The sequence below is a fragment of the Semicossyphus pulcher genome, unplaced genomic scaffold, assembly GCF_022749685.1.
Source record: "Semicossyphus pulcher isolate SPU_LCO1_2020_fin unplaced genomic scaffold, fSemPul1.0.p SCAF_10, whole genome shotgun sequence".
Classification (NCBI taxonomy): domain Eukaryota; kingdom Metazoa; phylum Chordata; class Actinopteri; order Labriformes; family Labridae; genus Semicossyphus; species Semicossyphus pulcher.
In genome coordinates, this window is record NW_027211604.1 from 10431874 (window position 1) to 10457172 (window position 25299).

Below are 25299 nucleotides of genomic sequence, written 5' to 3' on the forward strand. Positions count from 1 at the left end.
GGTTGTCTGCGCTCATGTATGATGTAGCTTTTGCATTCTGTTGGGATACAGAAATGCTATCTGTGAAAGTAAGACAAAATATTTTTGAACAGCTGTAGGTTATTTTTATTTTTTTTAAAAGGGTTTTTATTATTTTTCAGATGGTAAAACTATTGAAGAGAGATTTCAGGTTAATTTTACATTTCTTGCTCATTTTATCAAGAACAACAATGTCGCAGAGGAAAAAAGACAATTAAATAGGGTTTAAAAACAAAATAGAAGAAAAACAGTATAGCTACAGTGCAGTGCAATAAAGAATAACATATTTCATTCAATAAAATGCAGTATCAAACAGCAGCAATAGTCTGTGTTTTAAAAGGTATTGAAAAAATAATACTGATGGTAAATGTTTTGGCTCTGGTGACACAAAGCAGACGAGCCTCAGACCATCTGAGAGGGCAGGACAAATCATAATGTAAGAGCAGGGCAGAAATGTTTAATGTCCAGAAAACATTCAATCAATTATTTGACTAAGAGGGTAAAATGAGGAACAACTTTTAAGAAATCCTGCTGAGTACGTTTTTTTTTTGGTCCCTGAGGTGATAGTATGAAGATTTTATTAAACGCAGAAATATATATCTATTCTTACACCCAAATTTCTGTCTTGGTTTGTGATCTTTAACATTCACTTTCCCTACTCAGTGCCTGTAAAGGACAACTTGTTGACACTGTCAAAAAAAGAATTCTCTATCTCATCTGTATGAATACTTCAATCTGAACTAGTGGTGGGATGTAGATGTCAAACAGTAGAGGCCCGAGGATGGAGCCTTGTGGAACTCCCTGTCTTTTTTGTACGCTCAGAAACACATTGATTTAGTTAGTTCAAATATGACACATTATCTTAAACAGTGTCTTTTTGGTGTGCTTGTTTGTTTTTATCCCAATCCATCATTCATTTTTCCAGATGCTGTTGTCAAATGGTGAATGAAAAAAACAGGGGAAAAAATCTGCAGGTTATAGTGCCTACTATTTTATTTTCCTGAAGACAAATTTCTTACAGTAAAACATTCCATCATGATCCAAATTAAAGTCCACCTGCTATGTAAACCTATGATCTTGCTTTAAACTGTAACTGATGTCATGAACCATTCTCTCTCAAAGCTCGAGACTGGAAAACCAAAAGATGATATTGAAAATATATTATGAAGTCAAGAGGTGGAGCTCCTTTTAGGGGAGTCCACCTGCTGGTTTTGCTCTGAGTGAAGCCTTGAAGCTGGATACAGGGTCCATCATTACTTAAGCATTCAATGTCAACAGTGCAAATCCACTATTTGTCTCTTAATCACATTATGGGCTTTGCTTCTCGATTCAAGCTTTGGTAGAGAGTGGCTCAGGTGAGACCTGGATCACAGGATTAACTAGAAAGCAACATCCACTTAAGTCCCAAAATGTCCCACACATCAAGTACGCAAACATCATCCATGAATACAAAAACAACCAGCAAAATATTCTAGTAGCCACTGTCTCTAAATGACTAAGTTTATACGTGATGAGAAAATAAACCAAGTTATACTCGTGTAATGCTTTAGTAATTGTTAGTTGGCTATTGAAACAACATGATAGCATGGTTAATTTATATTACACCACTTCCCATCACCTTTGCAGACCTAACGCTGAGACGACTACATAGTATATGAGATGCAGACGATTACTGAGCATGCACTTGTTTACCAGTAGAATATGCAGTTATTGAAGCAGACACTGCACCTTTCAGCACTATTCGCCACGCTGCCTGTGTCCCGTCTATCAACAGCATGTTTCAATCCCTTAAATACTGTTTCTGTTTGAGGTAAAATAACTGCTTTTGCAGTTCAGCCAGACTTTTTCTTTTAGCCTCGCCACAGAAGGAAACCATTGCATAATAAAACTACGCAAGCAGTAACAAAGAGAGCCATTTCTCCATAGAGCTATACATATACACATTAAAATCTCTTTTTTACAATATGGAAACATCCATAATTGCTGCCACAGTCCCCCAGTCTGTGATAGAGGTTTTTGGAGAAAGAAAATTTACAGTATCGCACATTATCTATGGACAGATAAAATCTGCCATCAGTCCCTGTCATCCCAGCGCCCAACAGGAGCTCTTATATTGCTTTAACATTTTCAGCACGTGACCATCTACAAGATCGCATAGTCCTCAGTTACATTAAAGTATTCTGGTGGTGTCACAACATTAACAGATATTGGATATGGTGCGTGATCATCAAACTGCTAGAACACAGCAATGAAGGATTGTATCCTTTAACCTGGCTGAATAAGTAGGGTTTGTTTTAAATTTGACTGGAATCATCATCATCATCATCATCATACCATTATCACATCTGTCAAACAGGCCAGGTGTGCAGACGCGTCTGCTTTGTGTCTCTTTTGAGCTCTGTGCAGCTCAAACAGCCACAAGTCTAACCTGCCATCACCTACATTCTGCAGCTTATGGAGCCACTTTGACAAGAACAGGGTTTCTATTGCTGTTTTAAGTGCGTTTGCTAGTGTGAGGCCAGTGGCAGTGGACGAGATGGGACATCCTTTACAGTCTCAGCAGATCCCTTTGACTCTATCGAGTGAATCACTAAATATCAGAAGCACGATAAAAGAAATGGTTGTGAATTTTTTTCTGTATGATAAGATGGGCACCAATAAAAAGATCATTTCATGACCACTATTCTCTCTAGTTTGTACATACTTAAAACTATTATATACCATAGAAATATATAAATATTATAAAATGTCTGGTTATTCTATGATAGCAAGCACAGGCATGCTACTTGTATCCAAGCTATATTTCTGCTCAAGTCGTAAAATCAGTACATTGCAAAAAAGAGACCAGCTTTTAGCAACTTTGTGTGGGCGTACGTGTAAAAAAACCTGAACAGGGAGTCAGATTCTGGCTGAATATGATGTGTGTTGTTGAAGTTTAGAACTGCTCAAGTTGGCTGCGTGGCAAAGAGGTGAAAATAAAAATCAATGGATATGAATCTGAGCTTTGAACTGCGCAACAGTCATATTTGAAGCTGTGTGAGGCCCGTTTGGTAAGGGATACTTCCCTTTTCACAATTCATTGTCTGTTCTGAACACACTGCCTCCACAGTCAGCTCGTCAGGGGAGTTTGTTTTTCTATCTTGCAGGGTAAAACATGACTGCTGTGGGACGGTTGAGTAATGAGCGTGTGCGCAGACGGGGGCGGCTATCACGATGGTGGGGCGTTCTGGTTCTGGTATATGGATGCCTTGTCTTTCAAAAGGTCCAGACATAGATGACAGCTCCAGCTCCCTGAGGGGGGAAAGACAGACAAAATATACTGTGTCATATAATGTCAGAGAAGTTTAAAGCTGCAGGTCCATGAGCCAAAAGTACGTGAAGGAAAACCACCCTATGTCAGGCTGGATATAGAGCCTCAGCACTGTAATTTCTATCAATGAAATGTGTGATGTTTGGCACTAAATGTTTAAATGAACTTACCCTCTGGAGGTTCAGACATGGGTGGATTGAGACAGTACATGTGATAGCCTCTATCACAGTCGTCGCAGAACAGAAGCTGATCCTGGAAGAAACGGGATGAGAACTCTTTAACACTCTGCACAAACTACAACACATAAAAACATTTGGGTGTAGGTAGACTCACGTCATTCTCCGAGGTGCCGCACATGTTGCAGCACTTGCACTCTATACACTGCCAGCGATATGTCTTCACTGCTGCCATCATTATGGGAGTGAACTGCAGGCAGGAGGGGTGGCCTGTGTGCAGAAAAATGTTATTAATTAACAGTCTATTCCTGTTAGTGCACCATCACAGCAGCCGTGTGTCTCTAACGCACCTGAGCGTCCACAGTCGGAGCAGGACACCAGCTCTTCTGACTGCCCAGTCTTGTGATTGGTTTTGGAGTCTCCCAGGCAGAAATCGCAATATTTATTCGGCAAAGCGATACCATCAGGGCCTTTCTTCGGAGCTGAGACACAAGATGAAAACACCAAGAGATCATCAGTGTTTAGTTCGGCTCTGCATTGAACAAATAGTGAAATGTAATGGGTGAATGATCATTTACTTTTGGGCTCGCTTGGCAGCGGCAGGACAGGCTCACTAATCTCCATCTCTTCCTTCTCCTCACCCTCCTCCTCAGCCAGGTGGGAGTGGGCGTAGTGGTAGCTCAGGCCTGGACGATTCTTGTAGCGCTTCCCACAAACTGCCACCAAAACCAGAAAAGACAACGTATATGAAAACAAAGAACACAATAATTAAATCCATGCGGTGCAAAGTTAGCTGTGAAAAGGGGATGAGTCATGGAGGCATTTTCACTTCTGACTAAAAGATATTAATAGTGCAGCTGAGAGCCACAGAAACACGTTCTATAAATGTGTCTGTTGAGTTTTGTTATGTCGCACACACATGCAGTCTGACATATATGTGCCCTCTGTATACAAATCTTAAGGGGAATCCTTTCGCATACATAGTAAAGTTAAATGAATTGCCTCAAGTGATGTCACCTGAGTCAACATCTGTTCAGGCAGAGACTACAAGTTTAACCACAGGAAGACTACAAGTGAGCTCAGCAGACGTGGGCAGCCTGCTCCTCATCTCTCTGTATTAGTTGCTCGCATAACAGTTTCCATCTCAACTGTCAGCAATTCAAGTGTATTGTGGGTAATGTAGGCGCCAGATTTTGAGACTTTATGGCATTAAAAAGATGGCATCTGTCCTCCTGCTGCATTTTTATCCTTTCTCCCCATCTTGAGCTGGTTTGTAGAGTATGTGTTGTATGGCTTGTACAATTTAATAAACTTAAACAGCATTGATGTGGTGAAGTGATGACGTATGTGAAACTGCAGACCACCTTCTCTGATATTAAAATCAGATTAATATCCGGTAAGGCCAAATGACATGATACGCGTAGGAAGCGCGGAAACATGAATTGCATGCTCCGGGAAATGGCATGCACCATCACATCCTCTTAGAGCTCTGCGGTAGCCATGTATTTAAGCACCACATAAAGATAAGAACTCAGCACCACACATTTTAATTTGTAAATAGGATGCTGATAAAGTGCAGAGGTGTGAGAGCCTTACAACTTCCTCAACTAAAGATATCGATCAGCAGAGTTTTACTACAGACATAGTTACATGGTAATTTCACTCAACACCTCCATTTCTCTCATAATGACATGAATACATTGACTTAACTACAATGTAAATGTCTGATCTGATTTATATTCCATTTATTAGTGAGGGAGGAAAAGCCAGTGGGGTTGTTCACTGATTTTAGTGAGGACAAAGATGCCTCTGTGAGTCACCTTTGTAACAGGGTGTGAGTGCGGTTTGTCATAAGATATACTAAGAACTTCTTCTTTCACTTCCGTGCTTTCTCTCATTTTCATTTCCTCAAAAGCTAACATCCCATCTATCATCTTTTAAACTGTTAAAGTTATGACCCCTCTTTTGGGTGGTTTTCTGCAAGGCGAAGTTGCTACAGACGCGGCTAGTCACATGCGTGAATAAATGTTCACAGTGGCAGACCGATAATTCTACCTGAAATGGTCCAACGGGCATTAAACTGACTCAAAACCAAAAAGCAGCTGACTCTAAAACACAGAACACGGCATGAGACTTCACAGGGTGCAGGGGTGATGAAGAGGAGTAAAGAGCGAAAAAAAGAAGCACTGTAATGCAGTAAAAGTGCACACATTAAGCAGCGAGACAAAATACAAAGCACAGAGAAGAAAAACAGCAGCAGGATCCAGATGGTAGCTTATCTAAATCTGTGGGGAGTTCAGGGCCAGATCGAGGGGGGAAATACTTTCATGGACCACAGCTTATCTTTGTAGGCTGAGACGGCTCATATCATACGGACTACTGTTTAATTGGGGTGTGTAATAACATGGTCATGACCTTTTTAAGCCTAGTTAAAGATGTTTAAGTAATACTCAGAACAAAACATCGCCCTATGAACTGAACTTCACACAGAACAAGCCTGCACGGACAGAAAAATCACACAGGCAGTGAAGACAAAAGACAAGGCAGACTGGAGTGAAAAGGAATGAGAGAAATATACCTCTTTCAGAAGGTTTTGAAATATGCTTTTGTTTGATAGTGTCTGAAAGAGAGAAGAAAGAGAGAGAGAGAGAGAGAGCACAGAAAGATACTCAGAGAAACAGACTGACAGTCAGTCAATCAGAACTGCGGCTGAAAGTGAAAATGCTTCACAAAAGAGGAATCAACACATCAAGCAGGACAGATATAGCCTGACAACACTGAAGAAGAAGAAGAAACATTTCAACCCGGTACATGGAAAGATCTGAAGACATGTATGTTTTCATAATGACAAAGACAAAAATACGACACTAGCTTTACGTCTATCAAACAGAAAGACGATGCATTATGTAAAGAGAAGGAGAGAAGATGGCGAGGAAGTCGCTAAAGACTGAACGCTCTTGCTAAGTCTGTGCTTGATTGGATTACAAACATGACACCAAACATTACACCTGTCAGCATTAGGTCACATGCTCCACCCTCCCCCATCAGGACTCACTGTCACAGGCGAATGGCTTGTCTCTGTCCTCCAGCGCTGCCGTGTCCAGCTTCTTCCTGGTGCTGCCCACGCCTCGACCCTGAGGACAGAGACGTTATAAGAGTCAACGCACGTACACAGAGTTAGGATGAACTTATGAGAGAGGATAGTTATTCACCTTCCCCTTCCCTTTGCCTCTTCTTTTAGGCGTGTCCTCCTCATAGTCTTCATCGTCCAGGTCATCCAGGAAGTCGTCCGGCTCAAGGATTCTCTAAGAGACAGAAAGTAATCAGCAAGTCAAACTATGAATCCAAACACATGATCTTAAAGCTTTAGGCTTAAAACAAGAAACCTTTCTGATCCGAGCAGCAGGGTTCAGGCTGCCGGTGTAGTCACTCTGGTTTGAATCCTCCTCTGACCCTCGCAGCTCTGCAGCCGTCCGTTTTTCCAAAGAGTCCCCCTTCAGGAGAGCCTCCAGGCTGCTGCCGTCCGCTGATAACAGAGCATCCTTCTTCAGTCCAATTTCCACCTCTTTGAAGAAAACACAAAAGAGTTAAGACAGAAGCACAAAAGAAAAACACTATGAAGTACGTTTTATCTGGAAAAATAAAACCGATACAGGTACAAATAAAGTTGAATTTAATTGAACTGAACATCATAACCTCTCATTGATAAATCATTAATAAAATACAGTAAGACATCTTACAGTTTTGGAAAGCACAGCCTTTTATGGCGTTTTTCTGCAAAGGTAAAAGAAAAGCAGCAGAGCAGGTACCTGACTTGACAGGAGGGAAGATAATCCGGGGGTCCTCTGGAGGATGAGATCTCCTTTTCTTCCTCCACCGCCTGGATGGGTAGGTGTAGAGCTGCCCCGGGGCCATGCCTGAGGGCGACAGAACACATCCATCTTTATCCCACTGAGCTGGATTGTTTTCTACTGAACGTTTAGGTTTCTTGACAAACTGACAGAAAGATCTACATCTGAATTTCTATTTTCCTTCAGCATGGCATGCGCCTTGTGAGCACATGCAGCATTGCCATTCAGATTTAGCTCCAAGCTTAAGTCAAATTAAATTGGTTCTTAAGTCACTCTTTCTACAAGCTGTTTTTAGCGCTTTGAAAATGTACTACAAAATGAACATGGAAGACACAAGCCATTGGCTAAAGTTTTAGACTCTTTTATCTGTTGAGTAAATCTCTGGATTCTAAAGAACTTCAGGGGCAAATTTTAACAAATGCAACAGCATAAACTCAAATTAACATCTTGAATGGAGGCATACAGTAAGTTCTGTGGTATACTACATGTTCTGTGTCTTACCTGGTCCCCTGTGTCTCTTCTCCATCCAGATGTAGCAGTTGCTCTGAGCCACACCGGTCTGAGAGTCAAGGAAGGGCATCCTGACACTCCTCTCAGCGCAGAGCCTGGCATTGTAGTTATGACACTGCTCCATGGCATCTCTGTAGTACTGCTCTCCCAACCTGACACACACAGAACCAGAGCCAAGTGATGATTATTCTGTCTATTCTGGTTCAGAGAGAACAATCAGCAGGTGTGGCAACTTCACTGCAGTCTTACTTCAAACTTTGAACCCTCTGTCAGTTTTGTTTAAAGCCCGTTGTCTTTCTCTGCTGAGCTGCCACTTTAGAAAAGCAGCTCACTAACTAGACAGCGTCTTTGTAGCTCAGACGAAATCATTAGTGAGAGTAGAGGAAGCAGGTGCTCTTTTGTTGGTACATCAATAACAAAGAGCTTGGTAGTCAGCAAAGTAGCACACGTTCTGTGTTTTCAACATAAATATACTCAAATGACTGTGCTCGTGTGCTGGCAAGGAAAAGAGATGAAAACAAATAGTCCCCTCATGAAACAGCTGCAACTATTGAGACTGTTATGATGCCCTGGAGCAAGGCACTTTCCAGTGAAATTGAGCAATTGAGCATTGATGAGAGAAACAAGAGTTTACTGTGTTGTTGTAAATCGTTTAAAACTTACAGACTTTAAAACTTGAATGCCAAATCTCAATAGATAATGTCTTGAAATGAAGAATTCTGCATTGTGAATCTCCCTGTGCTGCCTAACTGCTATTTACTAAACTGGAGTTTTCTTTTAATGGTGCAGTTACAAATAGTGACGGTAACAAACCAACAAAACTGTTATAATTGAACCAAAATGTAATTTATGTCATTATTTCTCATTTCAAACCCATAGATATGACTTCCACATACATTTTAGTATAGTTTTCTACCAATTTTATAAGGACTTATTTGAGATACCATTTTTTTCAAGGAATTTAAATATGAAGTTAGCACAGAAATAAACAAACAACATCCATTAGAGAAGCTCATTAAAGTACTTTTTTAAGAGGAGCTGGCTTGGGCTCTTAAGTTTTTATCCTTTTATTCGTTGCCATTGTTACTAATGGATTAGCCAAATCCATGTAATTATCGTAAATCGTCCAATCATCAGCCACCTGGGCACCTCCACAAGGTGAAGACACCGGAAATGGAAGCATGTTAAAAGTACAACCAGGTACGGTTCACAGGAAACTTTAACTTGACAGTTGCCAAGAGTTACAACTTGAGAAGTAAAACTGTGAAAGCTACTAGCTATTAGCCATAACCCTGTGCTCATTATATTTAAGGCCAGTCTTTCATTCATTCATTATAAACTAGCTCAGTCAGTCGCTTCAGTACTCCAGTACTCCAGCCTGCGCTAAACACAATTTTACTCTCTTTAGCTTGTTAGCGCGCGAGCACCTAGCTGCTGTACTTACCTGACGTTAGCACCACAGTAGCCGTTTGACAAGAAACACACAACAAGTAACCTTAATCTATCAATAAATACATTTATAATGCAACTGACGCATGTTCTATTAAACAGACTCGTGATTCATGTTTCAGAAACGTCATCTGCGTGCCTGCTAACTTACACTTCTTCCATTCCAGGATGTGAACACACTCGACGGTCCGACAGCGTAAGCTAATCTTTCCAGTAAGTCAGTGGAAATGTTGCTAAGCTAGCTAACTCCGCGGTCAGTGACTGTGTGATGATACAGCCGTTATGATGTGACCGCGCTATGCGTCAGCAAGCCAGGTGTAAGATATGTAGAAAAGTACAACACTTACAGTTTGACAACATTCTCAACAACAGCTGCCATCTTGCTCTACACGGGGAGAGTGGCTGCGGGTAATGTATGCCCTCTGTCAGGACTTGTAGGCAGAACGGGCAGGAAAGTGAAGCCTAGCGCCCTCTACTGGCGGCGTTGTGCCATTACATTTATAATAATAATAATAATAATAATTATTATTATTATTATTATTATTATTTTACAAAGCATTGCAATGCACGCCTACAAATTATATTCATAAATATCAGCAGCTTGTTGGATAAATGATCCAATAACATATCTTTAGTAAAAACATTTTTTATGAAGCCCAGCACCTTAATACACAAATACAGCTCACCATGCAACAATGGTATTTAAAAATAACGGAGCAAAAAAATTTCTCCAACAATTTATGTGAGTTTTATTGTTCCTCTTAGGACTGGACTACTTAAACCACAGATCCTTTTCCTGCGATCAATTTCACAACAATAAAATTGATTTTAAAATTAATGATTGCTGAATTTCATTTAGCTGCTTCAGTTTCAGGGTCAGTTTTGCGCTTTCTGTCCTCAAAATCTGAGCGGTTACCAAATTGTATTTACAAATTGTATTCCTGTAATATTATCTTTATTTGTCATTATTTTATTTTATCAGGCCAAATTTAACTCCTTGAATTATGTAGATTAGATGTTCCCTCAGCCTCTCCTTTGCCCTTTAGATTATGTTATCCCTCTGGGTCATTATTTTTTTTTTTAGATCTTTGACCAACAACGTCCTCCAGCAGCAGCAGCATTAAAACCACTGTAGTGAAACTAGGCCTTCTCTTAAAAACTCTCACTTAGATGATGACATCCACTGATTCATCATAAACCTTCTCTATGTTAGTCACTACTCCATCATCCCTGACCTCATTTACTGCAGCATCATTAATTCATTGTGAATAACAGCACTGCAGCAGCTTCCCTATTTTGTAGCTGGCATTAAGTGATTTATTAATTCTCTTCTCTTCATCTCAACAGATGTATTGTCGTATCATACTTAAATAGCACTTCTTAGCTTGTGAAAGCATGTAATGTATAATGCCTGCTGTAGAACATGCCTCTCAAAGTATAAAAAAATAACCCTCATGATGTCATCAGTTTTTGGAGCTCACCGCCAAACACAACAGAAATCCAGAGTTACAAACTAAGGAGGAGGAGTTTGAAAGAGGTGGCCATAAAAAGAAAATTAGTAGCTAATAATAATCATTTGAATTTTTGTTGCTGGTTCTATTTTCTTTTAATGATTATTTTTGGGATTTTGCCTTTACTGATGGGACAACTGAAGAGAGACAGGAAATGTGGGGAGTGGAGAGTGGGGTACGACATGCACCAAGTGATCAGCAGACTGGGAGTCGAGCCTGCGATCTGCGCAATGAGGGCCGTGGCCTCTGTATATGGGGCGCTTGCTCTACCAACTGAGCTAATCGAGCGCCCCTGGTTCTATTTTCTTCTATGCAAAGACTGTTAGTTGGACAATAGAAGCAACACGATGACATCACTCTAGTATCTGTTAAATTCTGATCAGCATTTTTCAGTTTTATAGACTAAACGATTAATCAGTTAATCATGAAAAATTGATAATCCAGTACTAAAATAATCATTACTTGCAAACTTAATGGTAAATGTAGGATTGTTTGATCTTTTAGGAGTAAGAATCAGAAACCCCTCAAGCTCTTATTTTAATCAGGCTTTTCTGATACCCAAACATTAAGGAAGAAAAACACTAACTTCCCCGAATGTCTCAAACAATTTCCGTACAGCATGCCGACACAAAGTGAGGTTAAGTCCTACTATAGTTCATTCAAGGATTCCTGGAAAGTAATACTAATTGCAGTCTTTACTGTGAAATCCCACTCACTAATGTACAGTATCTGACCACATAATAATAGTAGATTAAAGCTAAACGGTGGCAAACCTTTTATTTATCATAAAAAACACACACCAATGTCAAGTTTTTGATTAAATCATGTTTTATTATTCCTAATATTAGATGTAGATACACAAGTCAACAAACATTATTCTCGATTTGTAATGAAAATGCTCCACAGCACACTGACATCGTGTGGAAGGGTCTGGTATCACAGACACGTACCTGAAAATGGACAGCAGTTATAACTTTTGCAATAAGTTGCATTAGTAACAGTAGTAGTAATAGTAACAACAGTAGCAATAATGTAATAATAGCAATTAATAATAGTAGTGGTATTAACAACTCTGAATTACAGAGGAAGGAACAGACATTCGTCAAAGTAATGAGAGATGAAGGAAGGTGGACAGGCTTATCAAATGCTGCAAGACAGACCACTGGATGAAAAAATACAAGCTCCCACTAGACAGCAAAGATCCTGCCTTCTTCTAAAAAAAGGAAGCTCAAATTGTCACCAGTCTGTTTTCACTCGTATCTAATACTTAACAAGTAAAAGTTGTGTTTTTTCTTCATTAAGTACTCCATCGTTACAAGTACTCTCATAACCAATCTCATCTCTTTGACATCAAGAATACATACTTTCCATGTTCTGGTCAAAGCTCACCAGTAGCACAATGTTATTGGAAAAGGATGCTGTATGCAACATCGAATCACAGCCAGCTGAGGACGTTTCCGCCAGACTGGATCGCCAGGGTCGTTCTGCATTAAATATACAGTACAGTATTAATGTGTGAGTGTGTGTGAGAGAGAGAGAGCTCGTGTACAGTATGTCAAGTATGAGAGAGATTTTTGCTTCACGTGACCAATTTGGCCAAACTAATTTGAATCGTTCACATTCAAATGAGCTGATAAGAAAATACACTGTGTGACCTTTAGACTTGAACTCCCTAACACCAGCTGGATGCTGCGTTCAATGTCCAGAGCAGAGAAAAGGTAGCAATAGTCACTAAAACCAGCTCATCCACTGGGGGAGGAATGATTCCTCCATTCGAAATTGTGCACAATGTACGCTAACTGTCGGCTCACTTATGTATGCAATGACCTTATTTACTAGGCTCCCACTTTGAAGGCTGCTTAGGCTGCCATCATAACCCCGGGAAACAAAGTCCTACTGACAGATACAGTCAGTCAACTTAACCGAACCGTTCATTAGTCTTTAAAGTGGATGTTCAGAAGCTTCTCTTCCACTTGGAGGATCTTTGCTTTGAGCGTTTCCTGCTTCCACATTCATTTAGGACTGGAAAATAAGGCCAACCTGCTTAATCTGCAACCAAACACAAGTTTACTTTCAGCTGTTCCAGTTTTATTTGTGACATTCCTGTGGACTGATCAGCCCTGCAAGGCATACTTTATACGAATACCCCGCTTTAAAGAGTTCCTCTCTCGATTAAAAAACAAGTTGCAACCTCTTTGTAAGATTATCCGTAACACTCCTTAATTCAGAATTGTTCTCCAGTTACTTCCTGTTGCATTTTGGCAGTTAGAAAAGGCAAATTAACACTTTAATTTCAGTGACTGGCTCTAATAACAATTAACATCCGATCCAATGTCTCAAGATATTTATAAAAAATTGCACTACTACCTACAGTCTCACAATGTACTGTAAATGTCATGTACAGTATTAGAGGAAACTTATTAACACCTATATTTTTTACATTTACTATGTTTGATTGCCATTAACTTGTGTTTGGATAATAAATGCCAATTACACATATTTAGTTGCTCTCCGACCTGAATATGAAGCGATCTCACGTTTTCAGAGCACATCGACACAGAGGAGAATAGATGGCAATGATGAGACACATACAAGTATAAACCTACATGAAGTCATGCCACATATGCAAGAGCTCGGAGCTCGTCTAACGGCCAATTAAGGACTTTTTCCATCTCAGCAAACGCTAGTTAGAGATTTGACTGTTTATTCATATTGTACCTGCATATATAATCCACTGACATACATTAGATCATTGCCACAGGGCACATTTTTAACACCTCTCTCCGTACTAAGAAAGCTTCCTGTAAGACTGTTCAAATGGAGGATGGGATTGTAAAAAGGGGTTCAGTGTATCTGTAGAGGGTTCAAGTAAGGCTCAGTACACCTCTCTCTGTCAGGTAGCACGTAAAGCGCATTCTTCACTGCCTATCCAATCTCACTTCCACAGCCTTCACTTCACCTGTAAGGAAACCTGCCAGCTGTCCATCTGTCCTGCACCAGCCCTGCGGTCTGCCACAGAAAATGTGCTTCAGCTTTTTTTTATCTACAAACTGTCCCCACGCCTTCACACCAGGAGAGAGAGAGAGAACGGAAATAGAAGTTAGAGGATTAAAAACAGAAATAATGTAACCGTCTTGAGGAACTTCATTGGTAATGTCAGCTTACACAGAATAAAAACCAAAGCAAAGGAAAGCTAAGTTTATGAAATCATTCCAGTAATGTTTTTCTGCGCTTGTGCCTGGCTTTCGTCAGCGTTTGCGGAGCGAAAAGCAGCATTCATCTGGCCACGTTCGATCAGGAATAACATAAACGTGCAAAATCCACAGCACCACAACTCACACACGCACACACACACACGCAGTCACGCACACACACACACTAGAAAACTAATCTTCTCTGCTTTGTACAGAAAAAAAGAAAATTGAAAATCAAGCAGAAAAGATCACTCAAAGGAAATAATCAAATACAGGCAAAATTAGAGATAAAATAAAAAATAAAACCACTTATTAAATATATATATATATAATTTTCCCAATGACTCTTGTGATCACTTACTGCACACTGCTAAAATTTAATGAGCTTTATTTTTTTCTCAAAACACCTCATAAACTGTCATTCCTAAAAAAACAAAATAATACATACAAGGGCGAGCCCGACATTACTCTCCACTAGTTTAACCAAATTTGTTTCTCTCCACAACATGAATCAAGATTATCTACTGTCAAATTAATTAGTTTGTTGTCTCAAACCAGCAATAGCAAAAGATAAATAATAATAATAATAACAGCAATAATTTCGGTCAGGTTAATAACATCAATACCAAGAACAGAAAGAGACTGATGTGATCCTTCCCAAAGAGAGAGCGTGTGGAAGAGGGGAAATAAAACTGGAGTGCACCGCAGCGGAAAGCCACCATCCATCCATTCATCAGCGACACGACGCCAAGGAAGCTCAGCAAGTCATGAAGAGAAAAGATTCATGCTGAAAGAGAGCCGTTTGGTGGATTTGAACTGAACCGGGCCTCAATCCCTGCTAATGCCAACCACACCTGTTTATGACGCAGACTAATGAGCCCTGCTGGTCGGCTGACGCTGGATGAGGGCTTTCATTGTTGGGTGCAGCTTAATGTGAAATATGGATTGGGTGAAGGAAAAAGAAAACGACAGATAAAACTGGAGAGGGAGAGAATCAAAGAGAAAGAAAAGAAACAAAGTTCTCTGTAAGCCACGTACAGCAGCTGTCGACAAATTCCTCGGGGCCTGCACTGAGCGCAGTGTGTTTGTGTGACCTGTTTGGACTTTCCTCTCTGCCTGCTTCAGTTCGTTGAATTTTTGACAAATGTAGCCTCCATCGATGATTTTACAAGAGTTCTATTTTTTCTTGCCAAAGAAGCTGAACCTCTTCTCACGATCCTTTTCTTTCCCGTCTTTGTTGCGCATGGTAACACCTCCTGCTTCACCTGAGCTGGGGGAGATGGGAGGCATGGTCATGGCACGGCTGAGCGCCCGCGGACCTCCGGGCGAGTCTCCTCCTCCTGTTGGAATGGAGCCGAGGATGGAGCGGATCCAGGAGCTCATTTCCGCCTTTGGAGAAAAAAACCTTTGTTATGCTTCATCAAGACATTTCTTTTTACACAATTTGTTGTTAATTATTTGTCTTAGTACAGAAACTCTGTTGTGTTTACTGACCTCATCCTTTGCTTGGAACAGGTACTCTTTTCCATCTCCTAGCCTGCAGACACAAGAGGTTCACCATTAGACAGATAAGCTACAAAGTCCTACATATGCATCTTCTCCATTTCATATGGCCCCATCATGTCATTTGCAAAGTCTTGTCTCACCTGAGCTTGAACACATGTTTCCTCTTCTTGTAGTCATGGGCTACCTCACACACAGCCTCCCCGAGGCTGATGGGTACCTCTCCGTGGTATGGAATGCCGTTGCTAGCGCTCTTTCCGTCTTTATAAAAACCAAGACTTCCTTTTCTTAAGACACAGTACACGTTCTGCCAGGACCTACAGGAGCAAATTATATGGGATTATTAGCAATCTTATTTTACTGCACTTGAGCAACTCCCCCCCCCCACAACCACACTCACCTGGTAGCTGCCTTTTTCATGTGAGACTCCATTTCCTGTTTTCGATAGAGCATCCCCTCCATGGTTTCTGGCTCTGACTCTGCTCCTCCCCTGCTCGGTAACGTGGCGGACGGCTCGAGGCGAGAGGAAGCCAACCCGCTATCCCTACCTGGTCCGTTCACTGACTCGGACTCTGATCCCTGTGGTTCACAACGGAACGTGAATGTTAGTGAGGACGGAGGAAAACACACGTGGTTGGACGGGAGCAGTGAGAAGCAAAGCGGCCATTCACAGCCATACATGAAAAGGCATGATGAGGCTCGCTCTGACGACACTGTATGATTACCTGAGATAACAGTGTAGCATGGGTACAGACAGCCCACTTTATCACAGCACACTGATATTACACAGGACAGTTACAGTCAGTCGAGACAGACAGGTAAAGTATGTGAAACATGTATGCTAAACTTAACATACATCGTCTAAATGTCGATATTTTAAAATGTCTTAAATAAAAATGTTCTTCTAAAGAACCGAGGAATGTAAATGTAAACACTGTGAATTTTAAGAGAAGCTCTGCCTCTTAACTCAAATCAGAATTCTGTATTGAACATCGGCAAATGAATAAATGATAAGTTAACATTGTAACACACAAACACAGACAAAACAGATATGAACACACAATTAAACTTAAACGCTCCGAGGCCTTAAACCCTCTAAATCTCTGATGTACTTTATAACTCTTTAAAATGAAATCTACAGTCCTCAATTTGGATAGTAGAAGAAATTATCATCAGCTAAGTAGAACTTTGTGTTGCCTTTTTTCTGTACTATTACAGGACTCCATCAAATGACTCTCACATCACAGGAGGTGTCACACATATAGAGAAAGACTAAAACAAGCTACATATAAAATGACTTGAAACAGCTACAATTGTCACCACATTTACAACTCTGGGCTTCACACGTATAGTCACTCCTGTCCTGGTCAAATTGAGCACATAAACAGCAGCAGACTGATCCATGAAAACAATCATGAATCAGCATCATGCCATCAAACAGCAATGGGATTCATAAATGAAACCGCTTGGTGCATGAATATAAAAAAAAAAAAAGCGATGGTTTGCATCTGTGACGGAGAGCAAATGCTTCTCCATAGAACCGAAAAGGAGCTGCAGTTGACCAGGAGCTGAGCGGAGGCTGTGAAGGGGGGCGACGGGGGAAGCTACAAAGCTGACCGTTGGCTTGGTACTCACACGCTCCGGCTGCTTTGGCTTACACACACGTTTAGGCTCTGATTTCTTTCCCACTGACAACGATAGCGATAATGACTGCTGGTAAAAACGCAATAAAGAAATGTTAAGAAGTCTTTGAAACTTGAAAGTTAGTTGGGTTACACTTCCAGGACTTTTTTCAGACATGTTACTATTCTGTAGTAACATGGCTTGTTATAACATTTGTCAACAACTGTGTGGAATCAACAGTCAGCGAGGTTCAATGAATAGAGATGGCTTCTGATTCTCCTCTGTAGTGATAACTGCAACCTTTACATACACTGTAGACTGCCATCATCCCCTCTGAGACACATGCAGGATGGAAGTGTGCTGCCTCCTAACATGATCCAAACCCCCTCCTTATACCAATCGAATCAGTGTTCCTGAGGTGGTGAGAGTTTTTCTCTCTTTAAATAAACTGCTTCCACACTATAAGCTCAACAATAGCTTACCCCTTATATAAAACACTGCTGATACATATAATTTTAATGTATTTTGCCTGAATACATGTTTTCAGAAGTACTCTACATACTGAAACAAGCATGAAAAATATAGTTCTTTCATTTGAATAAGAGCAATTCACATCATTATATACTCCAAAACAACTGTTGAATGGTGTACAACAGACAGGAACAGGGACGCACACTCATACATTTATATTATGTATTATGTGTACATATATATTACACCCTTTTTAAGGCAGACTGAGGGGAAGACTGATACGGATTTTACATTATAATGTCATGGTGTAAGAGATGAGGAACGACAACATGGAAAAGACCTCGTAAAAAGAAACACAACAAACAGGTCTCACCTGCGATGTGTCATTGTCGCTGTGTACTCCGTTCACTGACACCGACTGATTGAGCGTGGTCTGGTCCAGACTTGTTCTGCGTTTTAAAGAATAATAGCATGTTAATGGAAAAGATAAACACTGCGTAGATACCAAACACCAGCGCTGTTGTGTCTTGTTTCACCTGGCTGCAGAATCGTGTACGTGACTTTCTGTCTCAGACTGTGCCACTTCTGCTGGGGGCGGTGTAGGGGGCCGCCGTGCTCTCTCCTCTTCCTCTCGCCTCCTCTGGATCTCCTGCTCCTCGAGCTGAAAACAAAAGGGGAACTCATTAGTGCTATGTAAACTTAAAGACTCATGAGTGAGGGCAAATCAGTGCCTACGTCAATAGATGAGTGGATGGAACATCTTGTACATCTACTAGGCCGCTCAGAACAGACATTTTTAAATAAACTTGACATTTTGATTTAAGTCATCTCTCCACTTACTGTTGTGAGTTTCTCCAGCAGTACAAAGCGGTCTTCCCAGGCTGCTGCAAGTTTCTCAAAGGCCTCATGGCGCTTAATTAGGCTCTCTACCTCATCCACATTTGCACCCAGCTCTGCTGCTCGCACCAGAGGTTCCTGCCCTGCCAACCAGGACTCTGCCACATAGGCATCTCGCCCAAACTGCAACACCTCCAGCACTGAGACGCAGACAGAAGTGAGGCAGAAGATGAAAGGAAAAACAAAAAGAGAGTGAGATTTAACAATTAGAGAGACATTCGAAAATTTGTATTAACAGCATTAGAAACCTTAAGCACATCCAGTTGAAGCCCTTAAAGACCAAGAATAGCTCTACAGTAATAAGTCTTCATTGATTTCAGTAAGAGCAGTGGGTTTGTCTTCATAATAAAAGCATATGAAGACAAACTAAAAGCCCTCTACCATTAGCACAATCAGCACCAATCAAATACATGTATCTAACTGTGCTTTGTAGAGTTCTGTGTCGTGTATTCGTTAAAGCCTTGTGCTGTTTATCTCGACAAAGGACAGAAATTTGCATACAAAACCGTAGCCCTCTAAACTGGAAATTCCTGTTTGTATCTTATCTTCCATCCTGTAGCAACTTGTGCACACCAACGAACCCCTGCACTTTTGTTTGACATGGCTCTGTTTAATTAATCATTAGATGTCCAATTATTGTGGCCCTAAAACCTGTCAAGCATACCAATTTGTAAATGGTCCATCTTGTCTTGCCACTTTTTGTTGATCCTGTCCCTCTTTTCCTGGAGTTGAGCCAGTTTCTCCCGGATCTGTGAATCAAGTAACGTTCAGAAACAGGACACAAAAGACGTTAAGCAACAATCCATAAGTAGCCCTAAATAATGTTCCCTTTTGAAAAGGAATTATTCTAACTGCATATTACAGCGTAAGTGACCTGCTGCACACTACCTCATCAGCTGCATAGTGATTATTGTTGATGAGAGTATTTCCCATCTCGTTACAGGCAGTAAAGCTGTCTGCTCTGGTCTCAATCTCTGACTTGATGTCCTGATGATTGTTAATGACCAGCCCTGCAGAAGAGACATCCCTGGGAAAACAGAGAGGAAAGAGAGAGATTTGCATAAACTTTATTATAATAATATTGTTATGGCTAATGGAAAAATCAAGCATTAAAAATGAGATAAACCTGGGGCTGTCGTGTGCGTCAATCTGCAGGTTGACACCGTCCATCCAGAGCATGAGGTCTCGCACCATGTTGAAGAAGCGGAACTTCTCCACGGTGTCCAGCAGGAGGAGCCTGCGGGCCTGACCAGCCTCCAGCAGACCTTCCCAGGCAGAGGTCACAGCATGTTCACTCCTGTGAATGTCATCAGCTTTCTCCCCAGCATAGGCCTTCTGCAGCCGTGCGGCATCATCTTGCACCTGGTTCACCTAGAAGTTCAAAGAGGGGACACTCAGTTCTCTAGTCACGTGACCTCTTTGGGAATTTCACATAAGCTCTCTTTATTAACAGATAACTGACCTGTCCACTGAGGGCCTGGATGTCATTTTCGAATGTGTTGTGCTGCCTGTGTAGATGCTGAACAGTGTTCAGATCACGACCAAGGTCAGAGGGCAGCCCCTCCCTCTTCTCCTTAACACGTCCAAGCACCTCCATGGCATCCTGATGGAAGCGGTGCAACTCATAGGAGGCTGCCAGCATTTGTGTACGTGTGTCTATCAGCTCCAGCAGATCAGCCCAGGCCTCGTTTAACCCGTCCTTCCACTCAGCCACACTGGCGTTCTCAGGATGACCCGACTCAATCAGGTCATCTGCCAGCCCATTGACACCATCCACGCGCTCTTGGCCGATGGTGCTGGTGTCACGAGCAAACTCCCGGAACTTGTCCCTTAGCATCTGTCGAAAGAAAAATCAGGGCAAAAGTGAGAAACATAATTAATTCAGCTAAATTTCCCTGAGCCTCCGTGTCTCCAAAGCATGTGACAGAGAAAAAAAATACTCACAGTGACATGTTCATAGTCCTGTCCTAGTTCATGGGAGCCAGCAACCACCTCCCTTTCTGCAATCCACTGTTCCAGGTCATCAACCTCCCTCTTCAGCTGGGTCAGCCGCAGTCTCTCCTGAAGCCGCCCTTGACGCTCCTCAGCGAGGTCTTTCAACCCTGCGTACAGCTTGTCAACCTGGGCTTGCCGTAGTGTGATTCTCTCGCTGTGCAAATTAAAAATAATTATTCAAATTATATGTATTAAGCACCGAATCACAACAAAACAAAGTGAGGCAGACCAGTGCATGTGATTGTACAACTTCTCTATGATCTCTCACCTCTCTGGGTGTTCACCGGTGACCATGAGGCGGCTGCTGTTGGCGAGCTGGTGAATGGTTTGGGCGTAGTCTTCAAGCGCCTGTTCCAGGGTCTGGTGTTTTTTGACCATCACAAGTGCACTTTGCTCATCCTGAGAGACAAACAAGAGTTAAGCAATTTTCTATTGTGAGAAAAAGTGTTGCACCAAGAGCATTCCTGTCTTGTTTTGTGTCCTCTTACCTTGGCTTTTTCTTCTGACATCATATGCAGCTCCTGCTCTCCCATCCAGGCCTCGGCCTCCGCTGCATCAGCATAGAACTGCTGGGCGCGATTGGCCTCTATGAGACGGGCATGGCGTTTGTCCGTCTCTGCGATCAGCTGGTCCCAAAGGTCCCGCAGCTCAACAAGGCGCTCTTCTAGGACAGACTGTCTCTCCCCGTCCACCTGGCTCTGGGTCTGGCCTCGTCTGTGAATGTCGTCGATGCGAGGCTGGTGGCCCTGGATCTCCTTTTGCAAGGTCTGATTCAGAAACAGAAACAGTGCGTTGGCAATTTCTACATCTTAGGTCAGGACTCAGTGAAGAAGTCCAATAATTTAAGTTACCAATGAGTGTAAGTCAACTTCATCCTCCTTGTAATTAAACTGCATCACAGTACTCATTATTTTGTTTGCCATTACATGTTAAGACGTGTTTTAATTAACAGCGTACCTGGTTCTTCTTGCTTAGCAGCTGTACTGTTGGCAGGTCTTTCCCATGGTCTGTGGATGCAGCCAGGGGCATTCTCTCTTTCACCCAAAGCTGAAAGACAAACAGAAGAATCAATAAAACATGAGCATCAGGAAAAACATGACACAACACAAACACTTACAACAAACTACTTGTAATTTATTCAGCCATCAGGTGATCCGACTCACGATTTCATCCTCCAGATCTCTGTTGAATTGATGTGCTTCTTTAGAGGCGAGGAGTCGCTGTCTCCTCAGCTGGAGAGGATCCTGTAGGCCGGAGAAGCTGTCTGTAACACGTCTTTGCTGGCCATCCACCTCAGCCAGCCCTGCGTCCTCCTGGGTAAGGGCCAGAGCCTGAGACTGGAGGGACTGCACCTCCTTCTCTCTGACCTCCATCTGGTGCTCCAGCATCTATATACGGTAGTAAAAAGATGTAAGAAGAGTAGGATGTGACCTCTGGCAGCAGATAAATCACTTAACAGATTTATCCAGTTCCACCTCATGCACTCAGAACAACAAGTTCAGGATCTATAAAACATCCTTATAATTAAAGCAGAGATAACATTCTTTAATTTCTTTATGTAGTTTAGATAACAGTTAATGATCATGTGATATTAAAGCTCCAAATTACAACAATCATTTCTGACATCAGAGGTGGCGTGGATTGAGGTCTACCTGGTGCTTCTTGAGCAGAATGTTGACACTGGTCAAATCTTTGCCGTAGTCGTCGCTGTGCAGCTGACCCTCCAGGTTTTTCAGCCACACGTCGAGAGCGGAGCAGCTCTGTGTGAAAAGCTCTGCCCGGTTAGCATCGAACAAGCACTGGGCCTTGGTGCGGGTGGTACCCTCCAGCTCCTCCCACTGACGCTGTAGGTCCTCCAGGGTCTGCTGAACAACAGGTTTGAGCTCCGGCTTCTCTGCCACCAGCGCCTGACCCTCCTGTTGGAGACAGGAAACACGGACAAATTTTAATTGCATTCATTTAGCTGCTTTGGCAACATCTGAACTGGCAGATTGTTCCACTGAAAACATGAATTCATGAATTTGTATGTAGCCTTCTTCATTAGTCAACTTATTAACCAGCATATGAAAGCATTTTTTAAACATGACATTTCGTAAAAAATCTTTACTTTGATTTGTATTTAGTAATTGATGACATGAATGAAAACAAAAATGGCCATACCTTATCGATTTTGTCCAGCCAGTCTTTGTTGGAGGCCAGCTCTGCCATGAAGGCCTGATGTTTCTGCCATTTGCTGTGGAGATTTCTGGCCTCATCGTAAGACATGTCCTGAGCTGTCAGCATCTTCTCATTGATCCATAGTGTGAGCTACAGAGAGAAAAAAGCATTATGTTTAATATTATCAAGAAATAGAAGTGATTAACACAAATTCAGTAGCAATTTTCTTATGATTGAAGAGGCCATTTTTATTCCAAATACAAAAGCGACTTTCAGATCAATCCCTTAAGCATCTTTAATAATTAATTAATTTTGCTTTTATTTAATTTGATTTGAAATAATTATTTTTACCTCTTGTCCATCTTGGAGGAAGTGCTGAAGTTCACGGTTATCCTTCAGCTTTGTCAGCAATTCATTTGCAGCTTCCTTATTCTTAAGATGCCTGAAAAAAGAAGAAGAAACCCGTATAAGCCCGTCTTAAAGTTAGAAATTAAAAAGAGACACTGACATTAATGAGGGGTTTTCCCTTGCTTTTATTTTGCTCTGACCTTTCCTGAATGGAGTCAACTTTTTCCTGGATCTTATCAGAGTTTGCATTACAGTCATTAATGAGGCGCCGTCCAGCTTCCACCACACCATTTATCTTCTCCTCACTGGCCTCTGTGGTGGTGAGGAAATCCTCGTGCTTCTTAATGGCTTCCTCTGCTCCCTGCAGACTGGTGGGCATCTCTGTGTGGGACAGCACGTACTCCTACACAGAAAGGGAAGGAATGTACTTCTTTAAAACTTTATTTTTTCCCAATTTTCGAGATAGATTGCAGCTTTAAGCTTACTATAAGTGGCGTTTTAAGATTGAAACTTTTGCTACAATATAATTTTCTGTTTTATTCAACAATTTGGTTATAACACAATGTTTTAATGTATTTCAGGGAAACACTGTCGGTCGAATTTGGCACTGAATATTGCACTGTAGTGCCAGCGAAGCTGTTTAATTATACATGATTTACTTTCAATGAAGCCATAGTTCCATAGTGTAATTTCCTAACCTGGCTGTTGAGGAAAGCTTCTGCCTGCTTTGCGTCTCTCAGGAAAGTCTGGAAGTCGAAAGCTTGGGCCAAAAGACTGTGCCGGTTCTCCCACATGCGACGCAACTCATGCCAGCCAGTGTCCAGTGCCTGCAGCCTCTGAGCCAAGAACATGTACTGGGCATCCGTCTGACCTTGGGTCACCTCTTCACCGACTGCCCGCATCTTCTCATAGTCCTCCTTATAGTTATCCACCTCGTTCTTGATACTTTCATGCTGGGCTAGCAAACTCTCGGCCTCAGGCAGAGAGGTGGGAATGTCCTCTGAAGCCACAGCTGTCTGGGTTCGGGACAGCCAGGACTGGAAGTCATCGAGATCCCTAAGGAAGCCCTGAAGTTTGCTGGCTTCGCCCAGTGACTCCTCGCGCCGCTTCATGGTGTCATTCAGCTCCTCCCACACCTCCTGAATCTCTGCCAGGCGTCCTTGGATCTCTCCCGCCTGATCTGGATGTTCATTGGCCAACTTTTCTGCCTCGTTTCTCAGATCATCCAATTTCCCCTGAAAGGACATAAAAAAATTATACAAATGCAGAAAATAACATTAATTCACCTGATTTTAAGATTATTTTTTGCACAGGCTGTTCTGTTATGAGTCATGTGACCTCTCCTTACCTGAATGGCCTCGAGGTCCCTCTCCATGCCAGTGAGTTTACGTTGTAGTGCCATCACTCCAGCAAGGTCATTGCCCAGGCCCTGAGTGGATTCAATCACCTTGGTCTTTTCCTTCATCCAAGTTTGGATCTCATTACACTCCAAGTGGTAGTTCTGGATGTTCAGGGCTGACTCAAGGCCTTGTTTCTTTTGATCAGCCATTTTTTCAAACTCCTTCCATCTAGGGACAACACCAAATATGATGTTTAGGGTAAAATGCTAACCACAGTGCTCGTTATGTACAAATATATATACCTGCGTTAAGTATTGGGTTTAACTAGGCCTTATAGGTTTGCTCTGACCTGTTATTCAGTTGGTCCCGTGTTTGGTGGATTTGGTCTATGTTACAGTTGTCGGAGCTCAGCAGCTGCTCGGCCACCTGGTTCACATCAGTGACACGAGTGCCTAAGCTGTTCATCTCAGGTTCCAGTGTTTCAAATCTGCAGCCAGAAATAAGGGAGCAGCATTAATTCCATCATTCTGGAAAGTCAAAGCTAATTCAAACAGGATATTTGATGTACATAAATACACTTTTTACAAGAGATTTTTTTGGATGGATTGATTTATAGTTATTAATTGAAAACTATGAGTCCTGGTTCAGTGTCTTCCACATCCACACCCAGACTAACCTCTGCTGCACCACCTCTAAGTCCTCCAGTTTGGTGGGGATCTCCATGCCATGCAGCCACTGCTCCTTCTCCTCCACCCAGAGCTGGCAGGCACCAGCTTCACTAAACATGCGGTAAAGGGCCAAGGCACCCTCCAGAGCCTGGCGCCGAGCTGCTGACAGAGACTCCAGCTCTTGATAGCGCTGCTCAATAGCAGGTAGGCGACCCTCCACCTACACACAGTTATAAACAGTAATTTAGCACTACAAACAGCATGTCATCACTGAACAA

The 25299-nt window shown here is 41.9% G+C and overlaps 2 protein-coding genes across 4 annotated transcripts in view; both read right to left on the reverse strand.

The window, feature by feature from the left end:
• Positions 1-139: 139 nt before the first annotated feature.
• On the reverse strand, positions 140-9695 carry dpf2 (double PHD fingers 2). 2 transcript variants are annotated; one of them, XM_069669178.1, is made up of 12 exons: positions 9662-9695; positions 7857-8017; positions 7314-7421; positions 6891-7069; positions 6717-6809; positions 6560-6638; positions 6083-6124; positions 4083-4220; positions 3855-3986; positions 3662-3774; positions 3499-3580; positions 140-3309 (listed from the first exon to the last, which is right to left on the reverse strand). In XM_069669178.1, exons 1-12 carry the CDS (start codon positions 9691-9693, stop codon positions 3227-3229), a joined length of 1242 nt encoding a protein of 413 aa, XP_069525279.1. In that variant the 5' UTR covers positions 9694-9695; the 3' UTR covers positions 140-3226. The 2 variants fall into 2 exon arrangements, with proteins under 2 accessions (XP_069525279.1, XP_069525280.1); XM_069669179.1 differs by lacking the exon at positions 6083-6124.
• A 1935-nt stretch (positions 9696-11630) lies between these two features.
• The window catches only part of sptbn2 (spectrin, beta, non-erythrocytic 2), a 48375-nt gene continuing 34706 nt past the window's right edge, over positions 11631-25299 (reverse strand). The window contains exons 16-40 of one of the 2 annotated variants that reach the window (XM_069669176.1): positions 25030-25241; positions 24703-24840; positions 24362-24581; positions 23712-24248; positions 23214-23416; positions 23017-23107; positions 22669-22815; positions 22161-22424; positions 21672-21896; positions 21466-21555; positions 20997-21275; positions 20777-20907; positions 20458-20662; positions 19976-20350; positions 19640-19884; positions 19402-19540; positions 19178-19262; positions 18457-18653; positions 18153-18277; positions 17990-18065; positions 17158-17235; positions 15923-16101; positions 15666-15839; positions 15514-15556; positions 11631-15408 (exon numbers count right to left, since the gene is read on the reverse strand). In XM_069669176.1, coding sequence (XP_069525277.1) covers positions 15196-15408; positions 15514-15556; positions 15666-15839; positions 15923-16101; positions 17158-17235; positions 17990-18065; positions 18153-18277; positions 18457-18653; positions 19178-19262; positions 19402-19540; positions 19640-19884; positions 19976-20350; positions 20458-20662; positions 20777-20907; positions 20997-21275; positions 21466-21555; positions 21672-21896; positions 22161-22424; positions 22669-22815; positions 23017-23107; positions 23214-23416; positions 23712-24248; positions 24362-24581; positions 24703-24840; positions 25030-25241 — 4671 coding nt within the window. In that variant the 3' untranslated portion in view covers positions 11631-15195. The remainder of the gene's footprint in view (positions 15409-15513; positions 15557-15665; positions 15840-15922; positions 16102-17157; positions 17236-17989; positions 18066-18152; positions 18278-18456; positions 18654-19177; positions 19263-19401; positions 19541-19639; positions 19885-19975; positions 20351-20457; positions 20663-20776; positions 20908-20996; positions 21276-21465; positions 21556-21671; positions 21897-22160; positions 22425-22668; positions 22816-23016; positions 23108-23213; positions 23417-23711; positions 24249-24361; positions 24582-24702; positions 24841-25029; positions 25242-25299) is intronic. The other variant, XM_069669177.1, reaches the window with a different exon arrangement.

Bases quoted from the DNA above. Each gene is read 5' to 3' on its own strand.
- dpf2 (XM_069669178.1), bottom strand. From the start codon at position 9,693: ATGGCAGCTGTTGTTGAGAATGTTGTCAAACT. The intron at 7,422-7,856 runs GTAAGACACAGA...TGTCGCCCTCAG, and splicing joins GAAGAGACACAGGGGACCAG to GCATGGCCCCGGGGCAGCTC. The intron at 7,070-7,313 runs GTACCTGCTCTG...TTTTCTTCAAAG, and splicing joins CTTCCCTCCTGTCAAGTCAG to AGGTGGAAATTGGACTGAAG.